The 22184-nt window shown below is 39.4% G+C and overlaps 6 gene segments (V, D, J or C); 4 read left to right on the forward strand and 2 right to left on the reverse strand.

The window, feature by feature from the left end:
* Positions 1–324: 324 nt before the first annotated feature.
* LOC120732069 lies at positions 325–2532 on the reverse strand. The segment is given in 3 exon segments: positions 325–702; positions 1600–1681; positions 2521–2532. Coding segments are annotated over 3 exon segments (420 nt in total).
* Positions 2533–4230: 1698 nt separating this feature from the next.
* Positions 4231–5339, forward strand: LOC120732061. The segment is given in 2 exon segments: positions 4231–4282; positions 4390–5339. Coding segments are annotated over 2 exon segments (384 nt in total).
* Positions 5340–10291: 4952 nt separating this feature from the next.
* On the forward strand, positions 10292–10797 carry LOC120732058. The segment is given in 2 exon segments: positions 10292–10343; positions 10451–10797. Coding segments are annotated over 2 exon segments (384 nt in total).
* A 2819-nt stretch (positions 10798–13616) lies between these two features.
* Positions 13617–14095, forward strand: LOC120732062 (the record flags this gene model as incomplete). The annotated part of the segment is given in 2 exon segments: positions 13617–13668; positions 13776–14095. Coding segments are annotated over 2 exon segments (372 nt in total), but the record flags the coding sequence as incomplete, so codon positions are not given.
* A 2673-nt stretch (positions 14096–16768) lies between these two features.
* LOC120732065 lies at positions 16769–17238 on the forward strand (the record flags this gene model as incomplete). The annotated part of the segment is given in 2 exon segments: positions 16769–16820; positions 16928–17238. Coding segments are annotated over 2 exon segments (363 nt in total), but the record flags the coding sequence as incomplete, so codon positions are not given.
* A 2651-nt stretch (positions 17239–19889) lies between these two features.
* LOC120732066 lies at positions 19890–21272 on the reverse strand. The segment is given in 2 exon segments: positions 19890–20334; positions 21232–21272. A coding segment is annotated over 1 exon segment (255 nt).
* Positions 21273–22184: the final 912 nt, after the last annotated feature.

A 22184-nucleotide genomic window follows, 5' to 3' on the forward strand; every position in this document is an offset into this window, starting at 1 on the left:
TCAATATTCTCAGTAATAAAATCATAATCTCTAAGTTCTTATCAATTCCCCTTCGCACTTATTCTTTAACATAAACTTCGCTTAACTTCATGTATTCAAAGTGACTTAATTCTACTGACTCATATTGACTTTCTACAGATAGCACACTGGTTTCCAATAAGAATGCTGGAAATCATTATTTAGAGTTTAATATTGACATCACCACAAAAGTAAGACAAACACTCGATTCTTATTTAATGTAGATTTTTTTTATTCTTTAAAACTTTAAACAAACTTTAAACTTTAAACAAAGCAATGAAAAATGAGAGAAGGAATTGGAAAAAAAAGCTACAGAATGCAGTGTGAAAGTAAGACCAGCATAAAAGTCACATATAGTTCAGGACTGGGGACACTGGTCTCTCATCAGTGGCTCTGAGACCAGAGTCTGGGAGCCCTGGGTGGCCTCACAGGTCACAGAGCCCACCTTCATCCAGTGGTCTGCAGGGAGCCTCAGGGTGCTGCTCCAGCTGTAGAGGCCGTCGTTCTCCTGCACCACGGGGCTCCTGCTCTCCTCCCAGCTGATGCTGCCACTGCCATCCACCTTCCAGGACAGACTCCAGTCTGAGGGGAAGCCCTTGTTGGCCAGACACATGACTGTAGCCTTCCCCTGTTTCAGCTCCTCACTGGAGGGACCCAGCACCTTCAGGGCGGGGCGGGCATCACCTAGGAAACACCAATCAGCTTAGAGGACAGGAACCACAATTTGATTTTCTCCGTTAAGAAGTTTCTGTCAGGTGTTTTTTCTGCTCCACCAGTCATTCACTCACACATTGTTTCACTTCCCTTTAAGAAACCTCTCATGCATATCAGCACAGAGAGAATCATCACACAGTTTGAGCTGAAATATGTTCAAACTACACTGGAAATAAAAGAAGCAGATGTGGAAACATTTACAAAAACAATTTTAGCTTCAAAGTCATCAGTTATCTATAACACATCACTTGTTGGAGATAAGAAACTTAATAGCACTACTTGAATGATGTGGATTAATTTCTTTTACTGCTTACATGATTTTAATGACATTTGAAATGATATCTGCTACAACAGAAACACCAGACGTGCTGCACACTGTCAAATGCCCATCTTTAACTTCTGGAAATAAAATAAGCAGATATGGCAACAATTATACAAGATGTTAAGCTTCAAAAACCTCCGTTCTGTATAATACACAAGTTTTCTACTTACCTCATGTGAGTTTCAGTCATTTATTGTAGTGCTTTTATGATTTCTAAGTAAATTCTACATTTTTACTGACTAAGTAAAAGACCAGAAATCTTTATCTTCACTCTGTTTAACTTGAGGACAGTTACATTTAATTCATCTTAGAAACAGTGACTGTGATTTCAAACTAGAAAATAATCACAGGCTGATGATTGTTTATATTATTTACACAATGCATCGTCTTTAGTTCAGAAATGTGGACATAAAATCTAATTAAAGCTGATGGAGTCAGCCTCCAGTGTATAATGGTGACAATATTAGCTCTACATGAATACTTCATTGTTATAAAGCTAACATTTACACCTCGATGTAGTTTCTTTAAAAACATTATAATCTTACTTCCAACATCCAGTCTGGTTCCTCCACCAAACGTCCACCACAGTGATACAAACTCACTGAGCCGCTGCACAAAAACCTCTGACTGTAGAGACACGGCTCTCTGACTCTAACAGACTAAATTAAAACCAAAAGCTCTCAAGAGTTAACCAGACATATATATATCTCAATAATCCTCAAGTCAACTCTGATGTTTTATATTATTTGTTAATATTGATTTTAACATTTATTCTGAAGCTAACTTTGTGTCTTCATGAAAATTGATCTAAAAACTATTTTAATGATTTTTGTTTTCTGGCACACTGAACAGAAAAGTCAAGATAACCACAAGAAAGAAATCTGATAAAATAAAAGAGGTTTAAGTTCGACTTACTTCCAAATTCCAGTCTGGTTCCTCCACCAAAAGTCCACCACAGTGATACAAACTCATTGAGGCGCCGTACAAAAACCTCTGACTGTAGAGCGACACGGCTCTCTGACTCTGAAACAAACAAACTCAACAATATGAATTGTTTTTATTATAGCTTTATAACATATTAATAGTAAAATTTTAAAATAAAATAAACACAATAAAATAAAGTTCCAAAATTATAATTTGAGAATTTACATTTTATAGTTGTTAAGATACATCACTACAAAAGCTCCCTGTCACAGCTGCGGGTTTTATTGGAAGGACCCAAACGCAGACTCAGATTCAGTTTTATTTAACGTAAGCGAAGCACATAACAGGAACGGGTATGGCGTGAACAAATGTCAATGGAAAATGCCTTTCATTGTTAATAAACTTGCTCACAGCTACGCTGTCGTCCGTGCTTGCGTTTGGGTCCAAATCCTCCTCCAGACGATCTGCCTCCCAGATTGTGACATGCTACCTCTATCAGCAGTAACATTATCAGTAAATACCAGTGGCCCAGCTACACTTACAGCCAAAACCATCAGTGCCATAACTTTGTCTCCACCATCTTTGACAGATGTTGTGATTTGCGTCAGATCAGTTTTTCTCCTTTGTAATTTTCTCTTCCAGTCATGCTGAAAAAACTTCATCTTTTAACTGTTTTTGACCTTTTAAATGTTTTACTGGCAAAGTCTAATCCAGTCTTCCAGTTCTTGAGTGTAACTTGACAGCAATAAAGTTTTTTTTCTCTATGTTTGATTTAGTTTTTCAGCTGATTGATGATTTCCTGGACCTCATGCTGATACATGCAAGCTCACCTCTTGAACTCAAAATACTTTGTTTCCTCATTATTCCAAGATGAGTTACAAAGATAATCTTGTTTCCCCATGAAATGGTTTGTAGTAGACAGTCGTTCAATTACTTTGCACCATTTCCCAGCATCCAGTGTTTATTTCAGAATCCAGCTATCCTCTGTTTCCATTTGAAATTGTAGTTAACACCTTCAATCAGTAGCTCTTCTGTGTTGTTTTAAGTGCAGTACTGTACAAATGGCTGGTGAAATTCTCCAAAAGCTTTGCTGTTTTCAACATAATGTGTAATAACAACCTCATTATAATATATATTGTCATACCAACAGTTACCTGGGTTGCCACTCTGACCAAAGAACACGTGTTGTAAATTTAAGCATTTGCTTCAAACGTTATTAATTCATCATCTCATAGCATATGGCTATTTCTCCCTCTGTGGATCAATCTTCTGACAGACGTTTTCCTAGAAATAACTCCATTACATAAGCAGTCTGATTTGTTGTACTTCTTTAAGTAATAAAGCTTTTTATGAATCTCAATAAAAATATAAATATTTTTATCTATTCAATGCTTTCATTCAATGAAGGCAGATGTTTTTGTGTTATTTATTTTAAAGAACTCAACTATTCTTCATCCCAGATAATCTATAAATTCTTCCTCTTTTACCAACTCTGCGTCATTATAAATTAAACAACATAATATATGTTTTCAATCAAAATAGCTTTCACGGCCCTGGGTCTGTGACCAAGTGTTCTGTGTTTAATTTATATTTCTTGATTATTGTTATTCATGGTTTTAGTTCTCTTGATGATAATTTGTTTTTCTTTTCAGAAGAGTGACCTTGTGTTAAGATGGACACTACGGATAATATTCATTACAGTTGATCATTTACTATTGACATTAATAAATGAATAAGCCATTCTGTTAAACACTGAATAACTGATCATTCAGTTATGAGTCACCTATATAATTTCCTAAATTAGCTGTTGGGCCAACAAATTTATATATAAAAAAAGCATCAAATCAAAGTTATAAAAAATATTGATTATGTCACACTTTCTATTTCAATCTGTGATCTTATCTGACAGGATTCTGGAGAGGCTGGAGCTTTACCCAGCTGTCCCAGGGTAAGGGGCAGGTTACACATTAACTGTAACTGTAATCCATAAACTGCGAATTAAATTTTGAGTAATTTTTAATATCAATTAATAGGAAACTAAGCAAAAACAGAAAAGACATCATTAATTCAGACAGAAAAAGCATGAAGGATTTCATTGTGACAGTCAGATGATTTCCATAGAGGCACTTTGCATCAGCAGCACCATGCTCCAGTGCTCTGGGAGAGTTTATAGTCCTGAGAGTTGAACACTGGATGACTGACAGCTGTCCTTCATCACAACAGAAGCCACAGAAATCCTCCTCATCAAAAACATGACTTTGATCTGCGTCCTCATCTGGACTCTCCTCTGCTGCTGCTTCACAGGTAAAGTCCAGAGAATCAAACTCCTCTCCTCTATCAACATCTGTCCCTCTGAAATGAAGCCCACAAAACCATGAAGCTGCTTTATGTTTTTGTCTCTGTGTCCTCAGAGTCCAGAGGACAGATCACAGTGACTCAGCCTGGAGCAGTGAGCTCTGCTGTGGGAGGAACTGTGAGCATCAAGTGTAGGACCAGTCAGAATGTTTATGTTTCTGGAAGTTCTCATCTTTTATCCTGGTACCAACAGAAAGATGGAGGAGTTCCTAAACTGCTCATTTACTATGCTAGCACTCGAGCATCAGGGATTCCAGCTCGTTTTACAGGCAGTGGATCAAACTCTGACTTCACTCTGACCATCAGTGGAGTCCAGGCTGAAGATGCAGCAGTTTATTACTGTCAGAGTCTCCATAACATCAACAGTCAGTGGGTGTTCACACAGTGAAAAACAGTCGTACAAAAACCTCCCTCAGTCACACTGAACAGAAACTGAAGTGACTGCTGCAGCTGGAAGATACTGCAGAGACTGATACAGTTCACTGAAGATAAAGGCAGAGGTGGAAGAAGAACAGCACATAAGCAGCAGTGTCTACAGAACAGTGTGGAATATTCCAAGGGACACAGGATAGATGTATCTTCTTCCATGAAATAATCTTCTTTTGTCATTTCTTAGTATTTGAACAAAAAGATAACAAAATGAACAAAGAACAAGACTGGATGTGCCTATAACTGAAGAAGAGGTCAGAGCTGCCATCTCATCAATGAAAAATGGGAAATCGCCAGGCTTGGATGGCTTCCCGATTGAGTACTATAAGATATATATTGATATTTTAGCTCCAGTCTTGCATAAAGTTTACCTTGAGGCACTAAAAATAAGCTCCTTACCGAGTACATTTAATGATGCAGTAATCTCCCTTATTCCTAAAAAGGATAGGGATATATCAGACCAAGGGCGGAGTTTTGGTTTCGGCATTGGTGGGGACGAATGATTCAACCACCGAACTCTGCTACGTTTCTTTTTTTCTCCTTTTTGTCTTTGCTTCTTCATAAAAAAAGGAGAAATATACTTGCCTACATATCCTATTCTGCATGCTTTTAAACCATTTAAAATTACAATTCATAGTTTTATATGTGAATTATATAATGTTAAATTACTATTAAACAAATGACTAAGTATTTTAGAGTTTAGTTTACTTCAGCCATATAACGTCTCTTATACATTAGCACTGTATAGGAATTTCTTTTACTTATGTATTAATCACATTATTGTATTGTATGATGCCTTGGCGCCACTGGATTTTAACATGTCTCACACTCATACAGTAAGACAAATGGTGGGGGTCTAGTAAGGAAGTTGGGGGAAGCAGACACTCCACAGGAAGAATCTTTTGTCTCTTTGGGAGGTAGCAAGGGAGTGTGAACCTTAAGGTGTGAAACAGCTGTGTACTGCCTTTTGTTCCTGGAGAAGGTATTTAACTGAGAGCCATGCTGGGCTCAGGGAGACTCTGCTGACCGTCTGCCCCGCGGTCATGCAGGGACTTCATCAAGCTTGGTTGTCTGTTCTTTGTGTGTTTGGATTAAAGAATGTTAGCTACCGCTCGTCTGCAGGCTTCATTTAATGGGAAACTTCCACAACAGCACTAAGGGAACACTGAATGACCTGCTGGTTTTTGTCCATAAAACTACTCATCTAAGATTACCACAAAGTAAAAGATCTCTCAGCAAAATAATGCAACGTTTTAGGCACTATTGCCCCGATCAAATCAGTGAGCTGGGATTTTCTAAACATGAACTACTGTTACAGCAACAGACATGGACTACTGGTGCCCCACACAACAACTCAATGTCCACTATGTGAAGGAGCCAAACACATGCCTTCTCCTCTCATTAAAGTTAAATGTCACCACTATTATTGTCTGTCCGGAAACAGGCCGGGGGTGTCCAAATTCAAAGACTGCGTCCACCTGAGGACCCGGTGTTGTGTCTAGAAGTAACTGTCTGCCAAAAACTGACTTCTGGTATTTGCCAAAAACTGATTGCTTGTATTTAAACTGCTATAAATAACTTGTTGGTCTATAATATGTGAAACATAAGTCAAATGTATCCCTCATGAATGATATCAAGTCATCTTTAGCAACAAACAACATTCCTGTAACAAGGTAGAAGCTGCATTCAGTTTTTGGCAGTGACTTTTATGTATCCTTTATTTATGCAGTTCAAAAAATTCTTGTTGACTTTAAAAATGTCTCTTTTAAGAGTAATCTGGCCAAGATGCTGAAATTGCAGTAAATGCAAAAATAGTTCTGTAAACATAATTTAAGTGGACAAAAGGAAGCTGATTGATTATAATGTAAGTACAATAACATGGTTACAAATATACTTGAGAAACAGGTAATTTTTTCATTTTATATATAACCCCTTTGTAATACCTGTTCATCAAAGTCTATTTAGCAACATACGTAACAACATTACATTCTTTCTATCGGGTTTGTTTTTCTTTACTCGAAGAGATCAAATTATTGGTGGGGACAATTCAATAATTGCTGGATATTGGTGGGGACATGTCCCTTCCGTCCATGCCAAATCTACGCCCTTGTATCAGACCCAGCAAATTACCAGCCAGTAAGCCTTTTAGGAGTTGATTGCAAAATTTTGACAAAGGTTTTGGCCTTCCACTTAGATCAAATATTACCAGATATCATCAACGCTGATCAGGTTGGTTTTATTAAGAATAGGTCTTCAGGTGATAACATTACAAGACTTCTATTATTATTTCAAGCTAGCATTTAACTTTAATCTGAATATGTCTTTAAGTTTAGTCTGTTTAATTTTATTTGAAGAATTTTTATTCAAGTAAAATTGTGTTTATCCACAACTTACTGTGAAGAACATAGAGAAAAAAATCATTGAAGGAACTGTTTTATTGACAGGAAGTAGGTAAAAATTTCAAACATAAATTTAGACGTAAATTTCTGTCACCCATCCATTCGCTTCCGCTTATCCTTTTCAGGGTCGCGGGGGGCGCTGGAGCCAATCCCAGCTGTCATAGGGCGAGAGGCGGGGTACACCCTGGACAGGTTGCCACTCTGTCGCAGGGCCAACACACAGGGACAGACAACCATTCGCACTCACATTCACTCACACATTCACACCTAATGGCAATTTGGATTATCCAATTAACCTATCCCCACAAGCTGCATGTCTTTAGACGGTGGGAGGATGCCGGAGTACCCGGAGGGAACCCACGCAAACACGGGGAGAACATGCAAACTCCACACAGAAAGACCCCGGCCTGATGGTGGAAGTGAACTCAGGACCTTGTTGCTGTGCGGCAACAGTGCTAACCACCGTGCCACCGTGCTGCCCTAAATGACCACCCAACAGTCAACAATTGAAGCAAACAAAGGGTATAAACTTACATCCAAATTCCAGTCTGGTTCCTCCACCAAAAGTCCACCACAGTGATACAAACTCACTGAGTCTGTCATGGTCCTGGGTCGGTGACCCAGCGCTTTAAGTTTATTATTATCATTTTCCAATTTATTATCATGATTATTATTATTGTTTGAGTTCTACGTGTTATATTCGGCCTGCCTCTGAGTCTGCGTCTGTATCTGTCTGTCTATGGTGTCACCCCGTCTGTTTGTGAATCTGTCTGTTTAGTTCAACGTCTTGTCTGGTTCCATGTGTCTGAGTTTCCTGTTTTATTGTGAAGGTCTGTGTCGTATGTGAGTGTGCTCAGTTTACGTTTCCCCTGTCTCATCAGCTGTGATTTCTCCCAGGTGTGTTCCCCTCCTGTCTCTCATCCCTTGATTACTGCCATCTGTGTATTTAAGCCCTGTGTTTCTCTGTGTCAGTGTCGCGTCGTACCCTCAACTTGCTGTGTGTTTGTAATGTCCTGTCCTCCAGCACCTCGGTTTAGAGTTTTGTTTTTGTAAGTTTTATTTCATGAGTCATTCCTCCAGCAAGCAATGCGTTTTCAGTTTATTCCCATCTCCAAGAGTCCTGCAATTTTGGGTCCACCACTTCTGCTTGCCTGCCACACAGCCAACCATGACAGAGTCGCTGTAGAAAAACCTCTGACTGTAGAGAGACACGGCTCTCTGACTCTGAAACAAACAAACTCAACAAATCATTCACTCCCTGTGTAATTCTGACAGCTGATGAATCATTCTTTAGTAAAATTACACAGCCTTTATTTTAATTTTTCCATATTGTTTACTCATTTTAATCCTACGTATAAAAAATGTTAACACGTGCAATATTGTAAAAAAAAGAAAATCTGATCCATCGATCAACCATATGACAAAAGTAAGTAAGTCAGATTTTATTTATGTGGCACCTTTCAAGACAAGGATCACAAAGTGCTTCACAACAAAATAACAGAGCATTAAAGAACAAAGTTTACTAAATTCAAGTCTAATAACATGACATTTGGTTGCGTCTGCGTCCACAGATCTCAGACTCAGAGGGAGAGAGCTCCAGAGTCTGGGGTCACTGTGGTAAAAGCTCTGTCTCCTTTAGTTTTCAGCCTCGTACGATGTACAGTAAGCAGACCCTGATCACAAGAGCTCAGGGACTTGCTGTGGCTGTATGGCTGAAACAGTTTAATGATGTAAGCTGCTGCTTGCCCAGGAAGAACTCATGAAGACAGAGTCCACTTCAAGAGTCTGATTCTGAGTTCAACAGGGAGCCAGTGCAGCTGGATGAACAACACTGTGGACATTGGAGCGACTTTTTTCTTACAGAAGTGAACAATTAATTACAGTGATGAAATAAATGAATAACAATTTCCAGTTCAGAGGATGACATAACGGTCCTTAACTTAGCAATTTAAGGGAAGAAACAAGACAGAACGAGAGATTTGAGATTTTAAACTAAATCAATGCAGAGTCAAGAGTTACCCCAAGAGTCCAGACTAGTGATGGTAAGTTTGATTCTTTTTACTGAATCGAGCTTGAATGAGTCACTCACAAAAATGAATCGGGTTTTTTGAGTCACTGAGTCAGTTTCCCAGAGAGTGCAAAAAATGTACATTTTCACTCAAACTTAATTTGTTTCTCTTTTCATGTAAATCCTACTGCTAAGATGAGTGACTGAAAAAGAAAAACAACTATTTTTATAGAGCAAAAAAGAGCAAAAAAAATGAAGATTTCTAAAGGGAACATTTATTTTATTTATTTTTATTTTCCTCAAATGTGTCAAATAGCTATGGAGAGCATCCTCACACAGAACATCACATCCTGGTTTGGGAACAGCTGTGTGAAGGACCAAAAAGCTCTTTAGAGAGTGATCCGTACAGCAGAACGCTGCTGCAGGATTGCTCTCCCCCCACTTCAGGACACCTACACCAGGAGATGCCGGACTAGAGCAGCACAGATACTGAAGGACCCGTCTCATCCTGGCAACAAACTGTTCCAACTTCTGCAATCTGGAAGAAGTTTCTGTATCATCCGGGCAAGGCCAGAGAGACTCAAGAGGAGCTTCTATCCCTAAGCCATCCGGGCCCTAAACCATAACTGGCTGTTGTTTTTTTCCAACAATTTTAAGTATAAGCTAGATATATTTCTACTAATGAAATTAGTTTGCAAACAGCAACAGGGATGAGTCAGTGAGTCAGTTGGGGTTGTGAATCATGATTCACGAGGCAGTAAAGTGATTCTCGAGTATTGAACGATTCGTTCATGATTCGCACATCACTAGTCCAGACAGACGATTTAAATGTGATTAAATGGTGCAAAGGACTTTCATTTCACTGGGCACAAATCTGTCCAGGTTAAATTAAGTTCAACCCCAAACCATTCTTCAAAAAATACTTATATTCAATAACATGTGAGCTGATAGATCCAAGTCCCTGTGTGAGTCAGTCAGATCATTTCCATAGAGGCACTTTGCATCAGCAGCACCATGCTCCAGTGCTCTGGGAGAGTTTATAGTCCTGAGAGTTGAACACTGGATGACTGACAGCTGTCCTTCATCACAACAGAAGCCACAGAAATCCTCCTCATCAAAAACATGACTTTGATCTGCGTCCTCATCTGGACTCTCCTCTGCTGCTGCTTCACAGGTAAAGTCCAGAGAATCAAACTCCTCTCCTCTATCAACATCTGTCCCTCTGAAATGAAGCCCACAAAACCATGAAGCTGCTTTATGTTTTTGTCTCTGTGTCCTCAGAGTCCAGAGGACAGATCACAGTGACTCAGCCTGGAGCAGTGAGCTCTGCTGTGGGAGGAACTGTGAGCATCAAGTGTAGGACCAGTCAGGATGTTTATGTTTGGAACAACAATCACCGTTTAGCTTGGTACCAACAGAAAGATGGAGGAGTTCCTAAACTGCTCATTCACTCTGCTAGCACTCGACAATCAGGGATTCCAGCTCGTTTTACAGGCAGTGGATCAAACTCTGACTTCACTCTGACCATCAGTGGAGTCCAGGCTGAAGATGCAGCAGTTTATTACTGTCAGAGTGAACACTTCATTAACAGTCAGATGGTGCTCACACAGTGAAAAACAGTCGTACAAAAACCTCCCTCAGTCAGACTGAACAGAAACTGAAGTGACTGCTGCAGCTGGAAGATACTGCAGAGACTGATACAGTTCACTGAGGACACACACACAAAATAAAGCCCTTCAACACAAATATGTGTCCCACTGCTATCTCATGCATGTTGTTTTCAACTTGCAAATATATAATTAACTAAAGAACAAACGTGGGCCAGTAACAGATACCAAGATGAATCTTAGTCCTGACCTTTGATAACCGCAGTGGAACAAAGCAATGACATCTAATCAAGTGTCAGGGCTGTCGCCAGAGCGTGGAGTGAACCCAAAACAGACTCCGAGCTGTGGTGTGGACAATGACTTTATTTACAATGAGGTAGAAACACAACAGTAGTGAATAAAATGTGATCCGGGGCAAAAGAAGTGTAACATAAACTATTACCCACACAGTAAAATTGTTATGGCCCTGATCTGGCCCACACAATGTGCTTACACATGGCCCACATACCGCAAAGAATGACGGCCCTTTGGTAGCCCAGATCAGGTTTGCCAGAGGTGGCCCACACATGGGCCAGCACAAGGCCAGCTGCAGATACAGGTCGGCCATTCTTGTATTTTGCTCGTTTGTGTTGTTGTGTTTGCACATCTCTGTTGCTTGTGGGGCTCGCACACAAGAATTTCACTCGCATGTGCTGTGCCAGTGTGCCTGCACATGTGATGTGACAATAAAAGTGATTTGATTTTGATTTGATTTGATTTGAGATACAATGGTGGTCCTGTGCTGGCCCAGAAGAGTTTCAGCTCTGGCCCCAGATGTCAGCCTAATGTTTACCTTAATCAACCCATGTAATAACAACATGTGGCGGAACATAATAGTGCAACAATAACATGATGAAACTCTGTTCAGACCCTTACAAGTACGCATATTGAGACAGGCCCCCTGTAAAGCAGCAAATGCTATACAGGGCTTCACAGTGCTTGCATCGCCTTCAGAATTCACTAATACTCTCCAAGTACTTTCACCAAAAAGGCTTTTACTATCCAGATAGCTTCTTTCTCCTTCCATCTGTATCTCTAGCGTAGCTGATTGGTACATGAAGGCACACACAGGTGTCCGAGCAGCGCACACAGATTGGGGGAGGGTCAGTCCTGCCTCCACACCATTTATCCAGATATTGATTAAACTTATGTTTACATGCTTTTTATCAGCATTTATTATATTTAATTGCTTTTTATCAATATTTATTCCCATTGTGTAATGAGTATTTTAATCAAAAGAGTATCAATATTTATGCTTTTAATCCCGTTTTTAACACTGGGTTACAATTTCATTAGCAATAAATTTAATAACCCTCTATATTAACAGTTACACACTATATAGAACAACTTTATAGAATTATATTTGTTTGCAGATGTTAGCAGCTATCAGTGAATAGTTATCAGCTATTTTGAAACAAAACTGTAGAGAGACACGGCTCTCTGACTCTGAAACAAACGAACTCAACTACATAATTCTCCACTAGGCCTTTACTGAATCCAAATTCAGTTTCTGCTTGTTTGTGGGTCTCTCTTCATTCAGTTTAGTATTTAATAACAGGAATGCATGCTCTGTTGAGGTGAAAGAAGGTGACTTAAAAATGGAAGAATATCTATTTCTTTGCCTGTGAAAGTCTTGGGTGGTTTTTAAAGTTTAGTATATTAGCTGATTGACGATTTCCTGAACCTTATGCTAACTTTGAACTGAAAATACTTCATCTTTTTAACTTATCTTTGAATAATGAGGAAACAAGTCTTATATCTCCATGAAATGGTTTGTAGTAGACAGTTGTTCAATTACTTTTGAGTGTCTGGCGAAAAAATCCTTGTGGGTAAAACCTACACACCTTTTCAATTCAAATACAATCAGAAAGTTAGACAACCGACTTTGTGATCTTGATTATATTAATGTGATTGATCTATTACTAAACAGCTGTCAGGGGTTGCTGTGTGGATGTGAAGAAGAGGGGATCCAAACACAGGACTCGTGGTGAGGATTAAGGGAGTTTATTGCAATGGCAGGATGAACGCACGAGCAGAACAGGGAAGAAGACTGGCTGACTGGACTGAACTGAAAGGCAAAAATGCAGAGTAGACAGCAGTGACAACATCAATGACAAGACAGTAAGTGAGTGGAAACTGAGGACTTAAACACACTGGCTGAATAATGACTGATTGGAGACTGGTGAGTGAACAGCTGAACATAATTGAAGTAACACACAGGGAAAGGCTGGCACAAAGAACAGGGAGTGAAAACAGAGAATAAACCAGACATGAAACAAACTGAAAATGCTGGGTCAACGACCCAGGAACTCTGACAACAGCATGTTGGAGTCAGTCCAGGAGAAAGTCACACCAAAAGTTTCAATGCCCTGAAGATATCATTCATCATGACTTTTATAGCAGTAGCTGAATGAATGTTTAATTCTGTTTTTAATCTACTGCAGCAGTTTGTAGTTAAGGAGAACACTTAGAGATCCCGAATGAATAAATAACAGACTAAAAACAAAAATACTTGGACCTTGAAAGTGCATCCCAGATCAAAAAATTATAATTATACTATTTTACATTTTTCTTGAAACATGTTGGCCGATTGAAATGACACCTGTGAATTCACAATGTGATGACTGCTTATGAAGTCATGCTGGAGTCAGTCAGATGATTTCCATAGAGAGGCACTTTGCATCAGCAGCACCATGCTCCAGTGCTCTGGGAGAGTTTATAGTCCTGAGAGTTGAACACTGGATGACTGACAGCTGTCCTTCATCACAACAGAAGCCACAGAAATCCTCCTCATCAAAAACATGACTTTGATCTGCGTCCTCATCTGGACTCTCCTCTGCTGCTGCTTCACAGGTAAAGTCCAGAGAATCAAACTCCTCTCCTCTATCAACATCTGTCCCTCTGAAATGAAGCCCACAAAACCATGAAGCTGCTTTATGTTTTTGTCTCTGTGTCCTCAGAGTCCAGAGGACAGATCACAGTGACTCAGCCTGGAGCAGTGAGCTCTGCTGTGGGAGGAACTGTGAGCATCAAGTGTACGACCAGTCAGAATGTTCATGTTTGGAACAACAATCACCGTTTAGCCTGGTACCAAAAGAAAGATGGAGGAGTTCCTAAACTGCTCATTCACTCTGCTAGCACTCGAGTATCAGGGATTCCAGCTCGTTTTACAGGCAGTGGATCAAACTCTGACTTCACTCTGACCATCAGTGGAGTCCAGGCTGAAGATGCAGCAGTTTATTACTGTCAGAGTCTTCACTATCCTAACAGTCAGTGGGTGTTCACACAGTGAAAAACAGTCGTACAAAAACCTCCCTCAGTCAGACTGAACAGAAACTGAACTGAGTGCTGCAGCTGGAAGATACTGCAGAGACTGATACAGTTCACTGAGGACACACACACAAAATAAAGCCCTTCAACACAAATATGTGTCCCACTGCTATCTCATGCATGTTGTTTTCAACTTGCAAATATATAATTAACTAAAGAACAAACGTGGGCCAGTAACAGATACCAAGATGAATCTTAGTCATGACCTTTGATATCCGCAGTGGAACAAAGCAATGACATCTAATCAAGTGTCAGGGCTGTCACCAGAGCGTGGAGTGAACCCAAAACAGACTCCGAGCTGTGGTGTGGACAATAACTTTATTTACAATGATGTAGAAACACAACAGTAGTGAATAAAATGTGATCCGGGGCAAAAGAAGTGTAACATAAACTATTACCCACACAGTAAAATTGTTATGGCCCTGATCTGGCCCACACAATGTGCTTACACATGGCCCACATACTGCAAAGAATGACGGCCCTTTGGTGGCCCAGATCAGGTTTGCCAGAAGTGGCCCACACATGGGCCAGCACAAGGCCAGCTGCAGATACAATGGTGGTCCTGTGCTGGCCCAGAAGAGTTTCAGCTCTGGCCCCAGATGTCAGCCTAATGTTTACCTTAATCAACCCATGTAATAACAACATGTGGCGGAACATAATAGTGCAACAATAACATGATGAAACTCTGTTCAGACCCTTACAAGTACGCATATTGAGACAGGCCCCATGTGAAGCAGCAAATGCTATACAGGACTTCACAGTGCTTGCATCGCCTTCAGAATTCACTAATACTCTCCAAGTACTTTCACCAAAAAGGCTTTTACTATCCAGATAGCTTCTTTCTCCTTCCATCTGTATCTCTAGCGTAGCTGATTGGTACATGAAGGCACACACAGGTGTCCGAGCAGCACACACAGATTGGGGGAGGGTCAGTCCTGCCTCCACACCATTTATCCACATATTGATTAAACTTATGTTTACATGCTTTTTATCAGCATTTATTATATTTAATTGCTTTTTATCAATATTTATTCCCATTGTGAAATGAGTATTTTAATCAAAAGAGTATCAATATTTATGCTTTTAATCCCGTTTTTAACACTGGGTTACAATTTCATTAGCAATAAATTTAATAACCCTCTATATTAACAGTTACACACTATATAGAACAATTTTATAGAATTATATTTGTTTGCAGATGTTAGCAGCTATCAGTGAATAGTTATCAGCTATTTTGAAACAAAACTGTAGAGAGACACGGCTCTCTGACTCTGAAACAAACGAACTCAACTACATAATTCTCCACTAGGCCTTTACTGAATCCAAATTCAGTTTCTTCTTGTTTGTGGGTCTCTCTTCATTCAGTTTAGTATTTAATAACAGGAATGCATGCTCTGTTGAGGTGAAAGAAGGTGACTTAAAAATGGAAGAATATCTATTTCTTTGCCTGTGAAAGTCTTGGGTGGTTTTTAAAGTTTAGTATATTAGCTGATTGACGATTTCCTGAACCTTATGCTAACTTTGAACTGAAAATACTTCATCTTTTTAACTTATCTTTGAATAATGAGGACACAAGTCTTACATCTCCATGAAATGGGTTGTAGTAGACAGTTGTTCAATTACTTTTGAGTGTCTGGCGAAAAAATCCTTGGGTAAAACCTACACACCTTTCAATTCAAATGCAATCAGAAAGTTAGACAACCGACTTTGTGATCTTGATTATATTAATGTGATTGATCTATTACTAAACAGCTTTCAGGGTTTGCTGTGGGGATGTGAAGAAGAGGGGATCCAAACACAGGACTCGTGGTGAGGATTAAGGGAGTTTATTGCAATGGCAGGATGAACGCACGAGCAGAACAGGGAAGAAGACTGGCTGACTGGACTGAACTGAAAGGCAAACATGCAGAGTAGACAGCAGTGACAACATCAATGACAAGACAGTAAGTGAGTGGAAACTGAGGACTTAAACACACTGGCTGAATAATGACTGATTGGAGACTGGTGAGTGAACAGCTGAACATAATTGAAGTAACACACAGGGAAAGGCTGGCACAAAGAACAGGGAGTGAAAACAGAGAATAAACCAGACATGAAACAAACTGAAAATGCTGGGTCAACGACCCAGGAACCCTGACAACAGCATGTTGGAGTCAGTCCAGGAGAAAGTCACACCAAAAGTTTCAATGCCCTGAAGATATCATTCATCATGACTTTTATAGCAGTAGCTGAATGAATGTTTAATTCTGTTTTTAATCTGCTGCAGCAGTTTGTAGTTAAGGAGAACACTTAGAGATCCCGAATGAATAAATAACAGACTAAAAACAAAAATACTTGGACCTTGAAAGTGCATCCCAGATCAAAAAATTATAATTATACTATTTTACATTTTTCTTGAAACATGTTGGCCGATTGAAATGACACCTGTGAATTCACAATGTGATGACTGCTTATGAAGTCATGCTGGAGTCAGTCAGATGATTTCCATAGAGAGGCACTTTGCATCAGCAGCACCATGCTCCAGTGCTCTGGGAGAGTTTATAGTCCTGAGAGTTGAACACTGGATGACTGACAGCTGTCCTTCATCACAACAGAAGCCACAGAAATCCTCCTCATCAAAAAGATGACTTTGATCTGCGTCCTCATCTGGACTCTCCTCTGCTGCTGCTTCACAGGTAAAGTCCAGAGAATCAAACTCCTCTCCTCTATCAACATCTGTCCCTCTGAAATGAAGCCCACAAAACCATGAAGCTGCTTTATGTTTTTGTCTCTGTGTCCTCAGAGTCCAGAGGACAGATCACAGTGACTCAGCCTGGAGCAGTGAGCTCTGCTGTGGGAGGAACTGTGAGCATCAAGTGTAGGACCAGTCAGAATGTTTATGACAACAACTGTTTAGCCTGGTACCAACAAAAAGATGGGGAATCTCCCAAACGTCTCATTTACTATGCTAGTACTCGAGTATCAGGGATTCCAGCTCGTTTTACAGGCAGTGGATCAAACTCTGACTTCACTCTGACCATCAGTGGAGTCCAGGCTGAAGATGCAGCAGTTTATTACTGTCAGAGTTTTCACTATCCTAACAGTCAGTATGTGTTCACACAGTGAAAAACAGTCGTACAAAAACCTCCCTCAGTCAGACTGAACAGAAACTGAAGTGACTGCTGCAGCTGGAAGATACTGCAGAGACTGATACAGTTCACTGAGGACACGGACACACACACACACACACACACACACACACACACACTGAAAATGTCATTGTTGCTAAAGGAAAAAAAAGTTGGAAATATATCATTTTTTTAACAAATCATTTGTGACCTTTGACTTCTGCTTCATACCAGCTCAAATAAATCTCAATTTCTAAATATCGATCATTATCAAAAATCATTTTTCTGTAAGAAAAAAAATCTGACACTAAATGAACTCAGCAAAAGTCAGTGAGTCATAATTATCTGCACAATTTAGCAAATACTTCAAATAGAAACTTTAAGTCCAAATCAGTCAAATGATCAAATTTCCATCTTTTCTTTCTCAGGTTTTTAGATTTTCTCTTTTTTGCTCTTCAACACTGCCATGGTCCAAAGACCTGTTGACTTCCTATTCATGTTTTTGATTATTAATATGATTCATTTCATTTATTTTCTGTTTTCCAGTCGCATCTCTTCGTCCCTCTGTTCCTTATGTTCTGTCAACCCGTGTCTCAGAGCTATTCTCTGGTTCCCTGTTTTATTTGGATTCTGCGTTCTGTGTGAGTGTATTCGTCATGTCTGATTAGGTTCAGCTGTGTCTGCCTTCTGTGGTGTATTCCCTCGTTACCCTCTGTGTATATTAGTATGTGTTCTAATAATAGCACTGACACATGTTCACATTCCTCAAATTGAGTTATTAATATTTAAACAGGTTATAGTCAAAGGTCAGCTGCCAATCTCAGAGTTAACCAACTCTGACTTTAAACTTAGGAGTTAAAACTGCTTTGTTCCTGAAAGCAGTTGAACAAATTGAGTTGAGATGGAATCTTGAGCTCTCAGTTTGAGAACAGATGAATGTGAATTTATTGAACCGTTTACCTCGACTTAAGCACATACCTGTGTACTGAACAGCCCTCGTCAGTGGATCCCAACACCAGTATTTGACAGTAACAGGTGAGCCTCAACCTTAATTGGTAAAGAGACAAGACACCATGAGAACTGACATTACAATACTTTTATTTTACAAAAGTCAGCGTCTTTCAGTTCAAAGTTTGTTAGGCAGCTATTGTACATTTAAAACAACAACACAAACACAACGCAGCAACAAGAAACTATGCAGTACATTATAACCGAATACTTAAACATGACTGCACAACAACCTTTCAAAAGAACATTTCTAGATGAATTGTTATTTTCCTTCCAATACTTGAAGCATTTTCTGAACATCACTTTTTGGTGCATGGCTTGTTGCATGCATACCCCACCTGTCTTAACGGGACTATAAATACAACTATATACAGTCACATTTGTAAAAACAAAAAACTTTTATACTAAACACCTTTAAAATGTACATTTTGAAGAAGCCCAGGAGCAATCCCATTTCAGAACACTTAGAATAAGACAACTTCCTCCCAAAAGGCCACAGGTTTTAACCACAGCTTTCCAGCATCAGTTCATGTAAATGCAGCTACAGCTTTCCAAATCCCAGGAATCCTTTAATGCAGTGTTCATAAGATCTTTAAATTGATCCTCGTATGCAACACGTCTCGGAAGATACAGGGATAAGCTGCACATCGATGCGTATCCCCGACTCCTGATCATAAAAGTCTATGTTGCAGGACCCCAGTGGTGGAAGTAAGTCAGCCCCAGTTATAAAGACCAGCAGCTCTTCAAACGTGTGGTCCACCTCTTGCTCTGTTAAAATACATACAACTAGTAAATAAACCGTAATGTGTAGGTTCATGAATAAAAGATTTATAATCAGTTACACTGTTATGTAGAGCGGTTGCATTAATGACAATTTAGGAGTCAAAAACAGGTTGTTAGGCAAAACGAATACTGCAGAGCATCGTATAATGAAAAAGCAAAGCAATCCTGCCCTCCTAAGACACAGGACATTAATTTTTGTCCTCCGAGTCGGAGACCTGTATGTCAAGGACCCTTGACAGGTATTCATATACCTAAATGCCAAGAGAAAGAAAATATGTGTGTCATCGTTAGGATAGGGATTTATGTTGGTGTGAGAGACTGTAGCCTACAAGTTCATATTGTTCAATGACAGTTATGACATGTTGTGTTTCAGGTGATTTTACAGAAAAAAAAACAGCAAAATAACGTACTGAATACTTTTAACAAAAAAAACTCTGTATATTAAATGACTTCTTAAAATACCTACCCCAACACTGATCACGAGAATAGACTCATTCTTATACAGCGCTTTTCTGCTCCACCTGCACAGTCAGTGTTTCATACAACAAACTGCAACATGCTGAAACATTCATTACACAGCATGCAAATGAATTTGCATATATGTAATGTCTTTAATATCCTGCTTAGTAATGGCAGTGTCTCTCAATTCCCCTTCGCACTTACTCTTTAACATAAACTTCGCTTAACTTCATGTATTGAAAGTGACTTAATTCTACTGACTCATATTGACTACAGATAGCACACTGGTTTCCAATAAGAATCCTGGAAATCATTATTTAGAGTTTAATATTCACATCACCACAAAAGTAAGACAAACACTCGATTCTTATTTAATGTAGATATTTTTTTATTCTTTAAAACTTTAAACAAACTTTAAACTTTAAACAAAGCAATGAACAATGAGAGAAGAAATTGGAAAAAAAAAGGAGTGTGAAAGTAAGACCAGCATGAAAGTCACATATAGTTCAGGACTGGGGACACTGGTCTCTCATCAGTGGCTCTGAGACCAGAGTCTGGGAGCCCTGGGTGGCCTCACAGGTCACAGAGCCCACCTTCATCCAGTGGTCTGCAGGGAGCCTCAGGGTGCTGCTCCAGCTGTAGAGGCCGTCGTTCTCCTGCACCACGGGGCTCCTGCTCTCCTCCCAGCTGATGCTGCCACTGCCATCCACCTTCCAGGACAGACTCCAGTCTGAGGGGAAGCCCTTGTTGGCCAGACACATGAGCGTGGCCTTCCCCTGTTTCAGCTCCTCACTGGAGGGACCCAGCACCTTCAGGGCGGGGCGGGCATCACCTAGGAAACACCAATCAGCTTAGAGGACAGGAACCACAATTTGATTTTCTCTGTTAAGAAGTTTCTGTCAGGTGTTTTTTCTGCTCCACCAGTCATTCACTCACACATTGTTTCACTTCCCTTTAAGAAACCTCTCATGCATATCAGCACAGAGAGAATCATCACACAGTTTGAGCTGAAATATGTTCAAACTACACTGGAAATAAAAGAAGCAGATGTGGAAACATTTACAAAAACTATTTTAGCTTCAAAGTCATCAGTTATCTATAACACATCACTTGTTGGAGATAAGAAACTTAATAGCACTACTTGAATGATGTGGATTAATTTCTTTTACTGCTTACATGATTTTAATGACATTTGAAATGATATCTGCTACAACAGAAACACCAGACGTGCTGCACACTGTCAAATGCCCATCTTTAACTTCTGGAAATAAAATAAGCAGATATGGCAACAATTATACAAGATGTTAAGCTTCAAAAACCTCCGTTCTGTATAATACACAAGTTTTCTACTTACCTCATGTGAGTTTCAGTCATTTATTGTAGTGCTTTTATGATTTCTAAGCAAATTCTACATTTTTACTGACTAAGTAAAAGACCAGAAATCTTTATCTTCACTCTGTTTAACTTCAGGACAGTTACATTTAATTCATCTTAGAAACAGTGACTGTGATTTCAAACTAGAAAATAATCACAGGCTGATGACAGTTTATATTATTTACACAATGCATTGTCTTTATGTCAGAAATGTCGACATAAAATCTAATTAAAGCTGATGGAGTCAGCCTCCAGTGTATAATGGTTATAATATTACCTCTACATGAATACTTCATTGTTATAAAGCTAACATTTAAACCTTGATGTAGTTTCTTTAAAAACATTATAATCTTACTTCCAACATCCAGTCTGGTTCCTCCACCAAACGTCCACCACAGTGATACAAACTCACTGAGCCGCTGCACAAAAACCTCTGACTGTAGAGAGACACGGCTCTCTGACTCTGAAACAAACAAACTCAACCATATGAATTGTTTTTATCATAGCTTTATAACATCTTAATAGTATAATTTTAAAATAAAATAAAATAAACACAATAAAATAAAGTTCAAAAATATAATTTGAGAATTTACATTTTATAGTTGTTAAGATACATCACTACAAAAGCTCCCTGTCACAGCTGCGGGTTTTATTGGAAGGACCCAAACGCAGACTCAGATTCAGGGAGTGAGTTTTATTTAACGTAAGTGAAGCAAATAACAGGAACGGGTATGGCGTGAACAAAACTTGGGGAAAACTACAAACCAAACCTGAAACGTGAGGAGACTGAGACAACACAGGGGATGGTCAGCAGGAAACGAGATGCGGATGAAACACCAGTGAGACGCAGATGCTCCAACAAAGAGCAAAGAGGCAAACACACACTAATATACACACACAAGGAAACAAGGAAATGGCAGACAGGAGGAAGAGTTGATTCTAATTAGACGAGACTGGGAGGATGTAACCTGAAAACATTACCATAGAACCAAAAATACTAAGCAAAACACAATCGAGGAACAGAGAACATTAAACTCTGAACAATCACAAATAACCCAAAATAAACAAAACCACAGAATATTAATTAACCTAAAACATAAACATGGAGTCCACAGACTCCGGACCACGACACTTCCACCTTCTTTCTCAAAACTCTAAACATTAAAGTGAATTTTCAATCTACATTCACAAAACCTCAAACTGCACAAATACATCAAAACAGTTTTACGTGTTCTCACAAACACTCAGTGTCTTTAGATCAGTGGTTCTCAAACTTTTCACAGTGAGGACCACCTCATAACATATGTC

This window comes from Simochromis diagramma, unplaced genomic scaffold (assembly GCF_900408965.1).
Source record: "Simochromis diagramma unplaced genomic scaffold, fSimDia1.1 OVJJ01000241.1, whole genome shotgun sequence".
NCBI classification, from domain to species: domain Eukaryota; kingdom Metazoa; phylum Chordata; class Actinopteri; order Cichliformes; family Cichlidae; genus Simochromis; species Simochromis diagramma.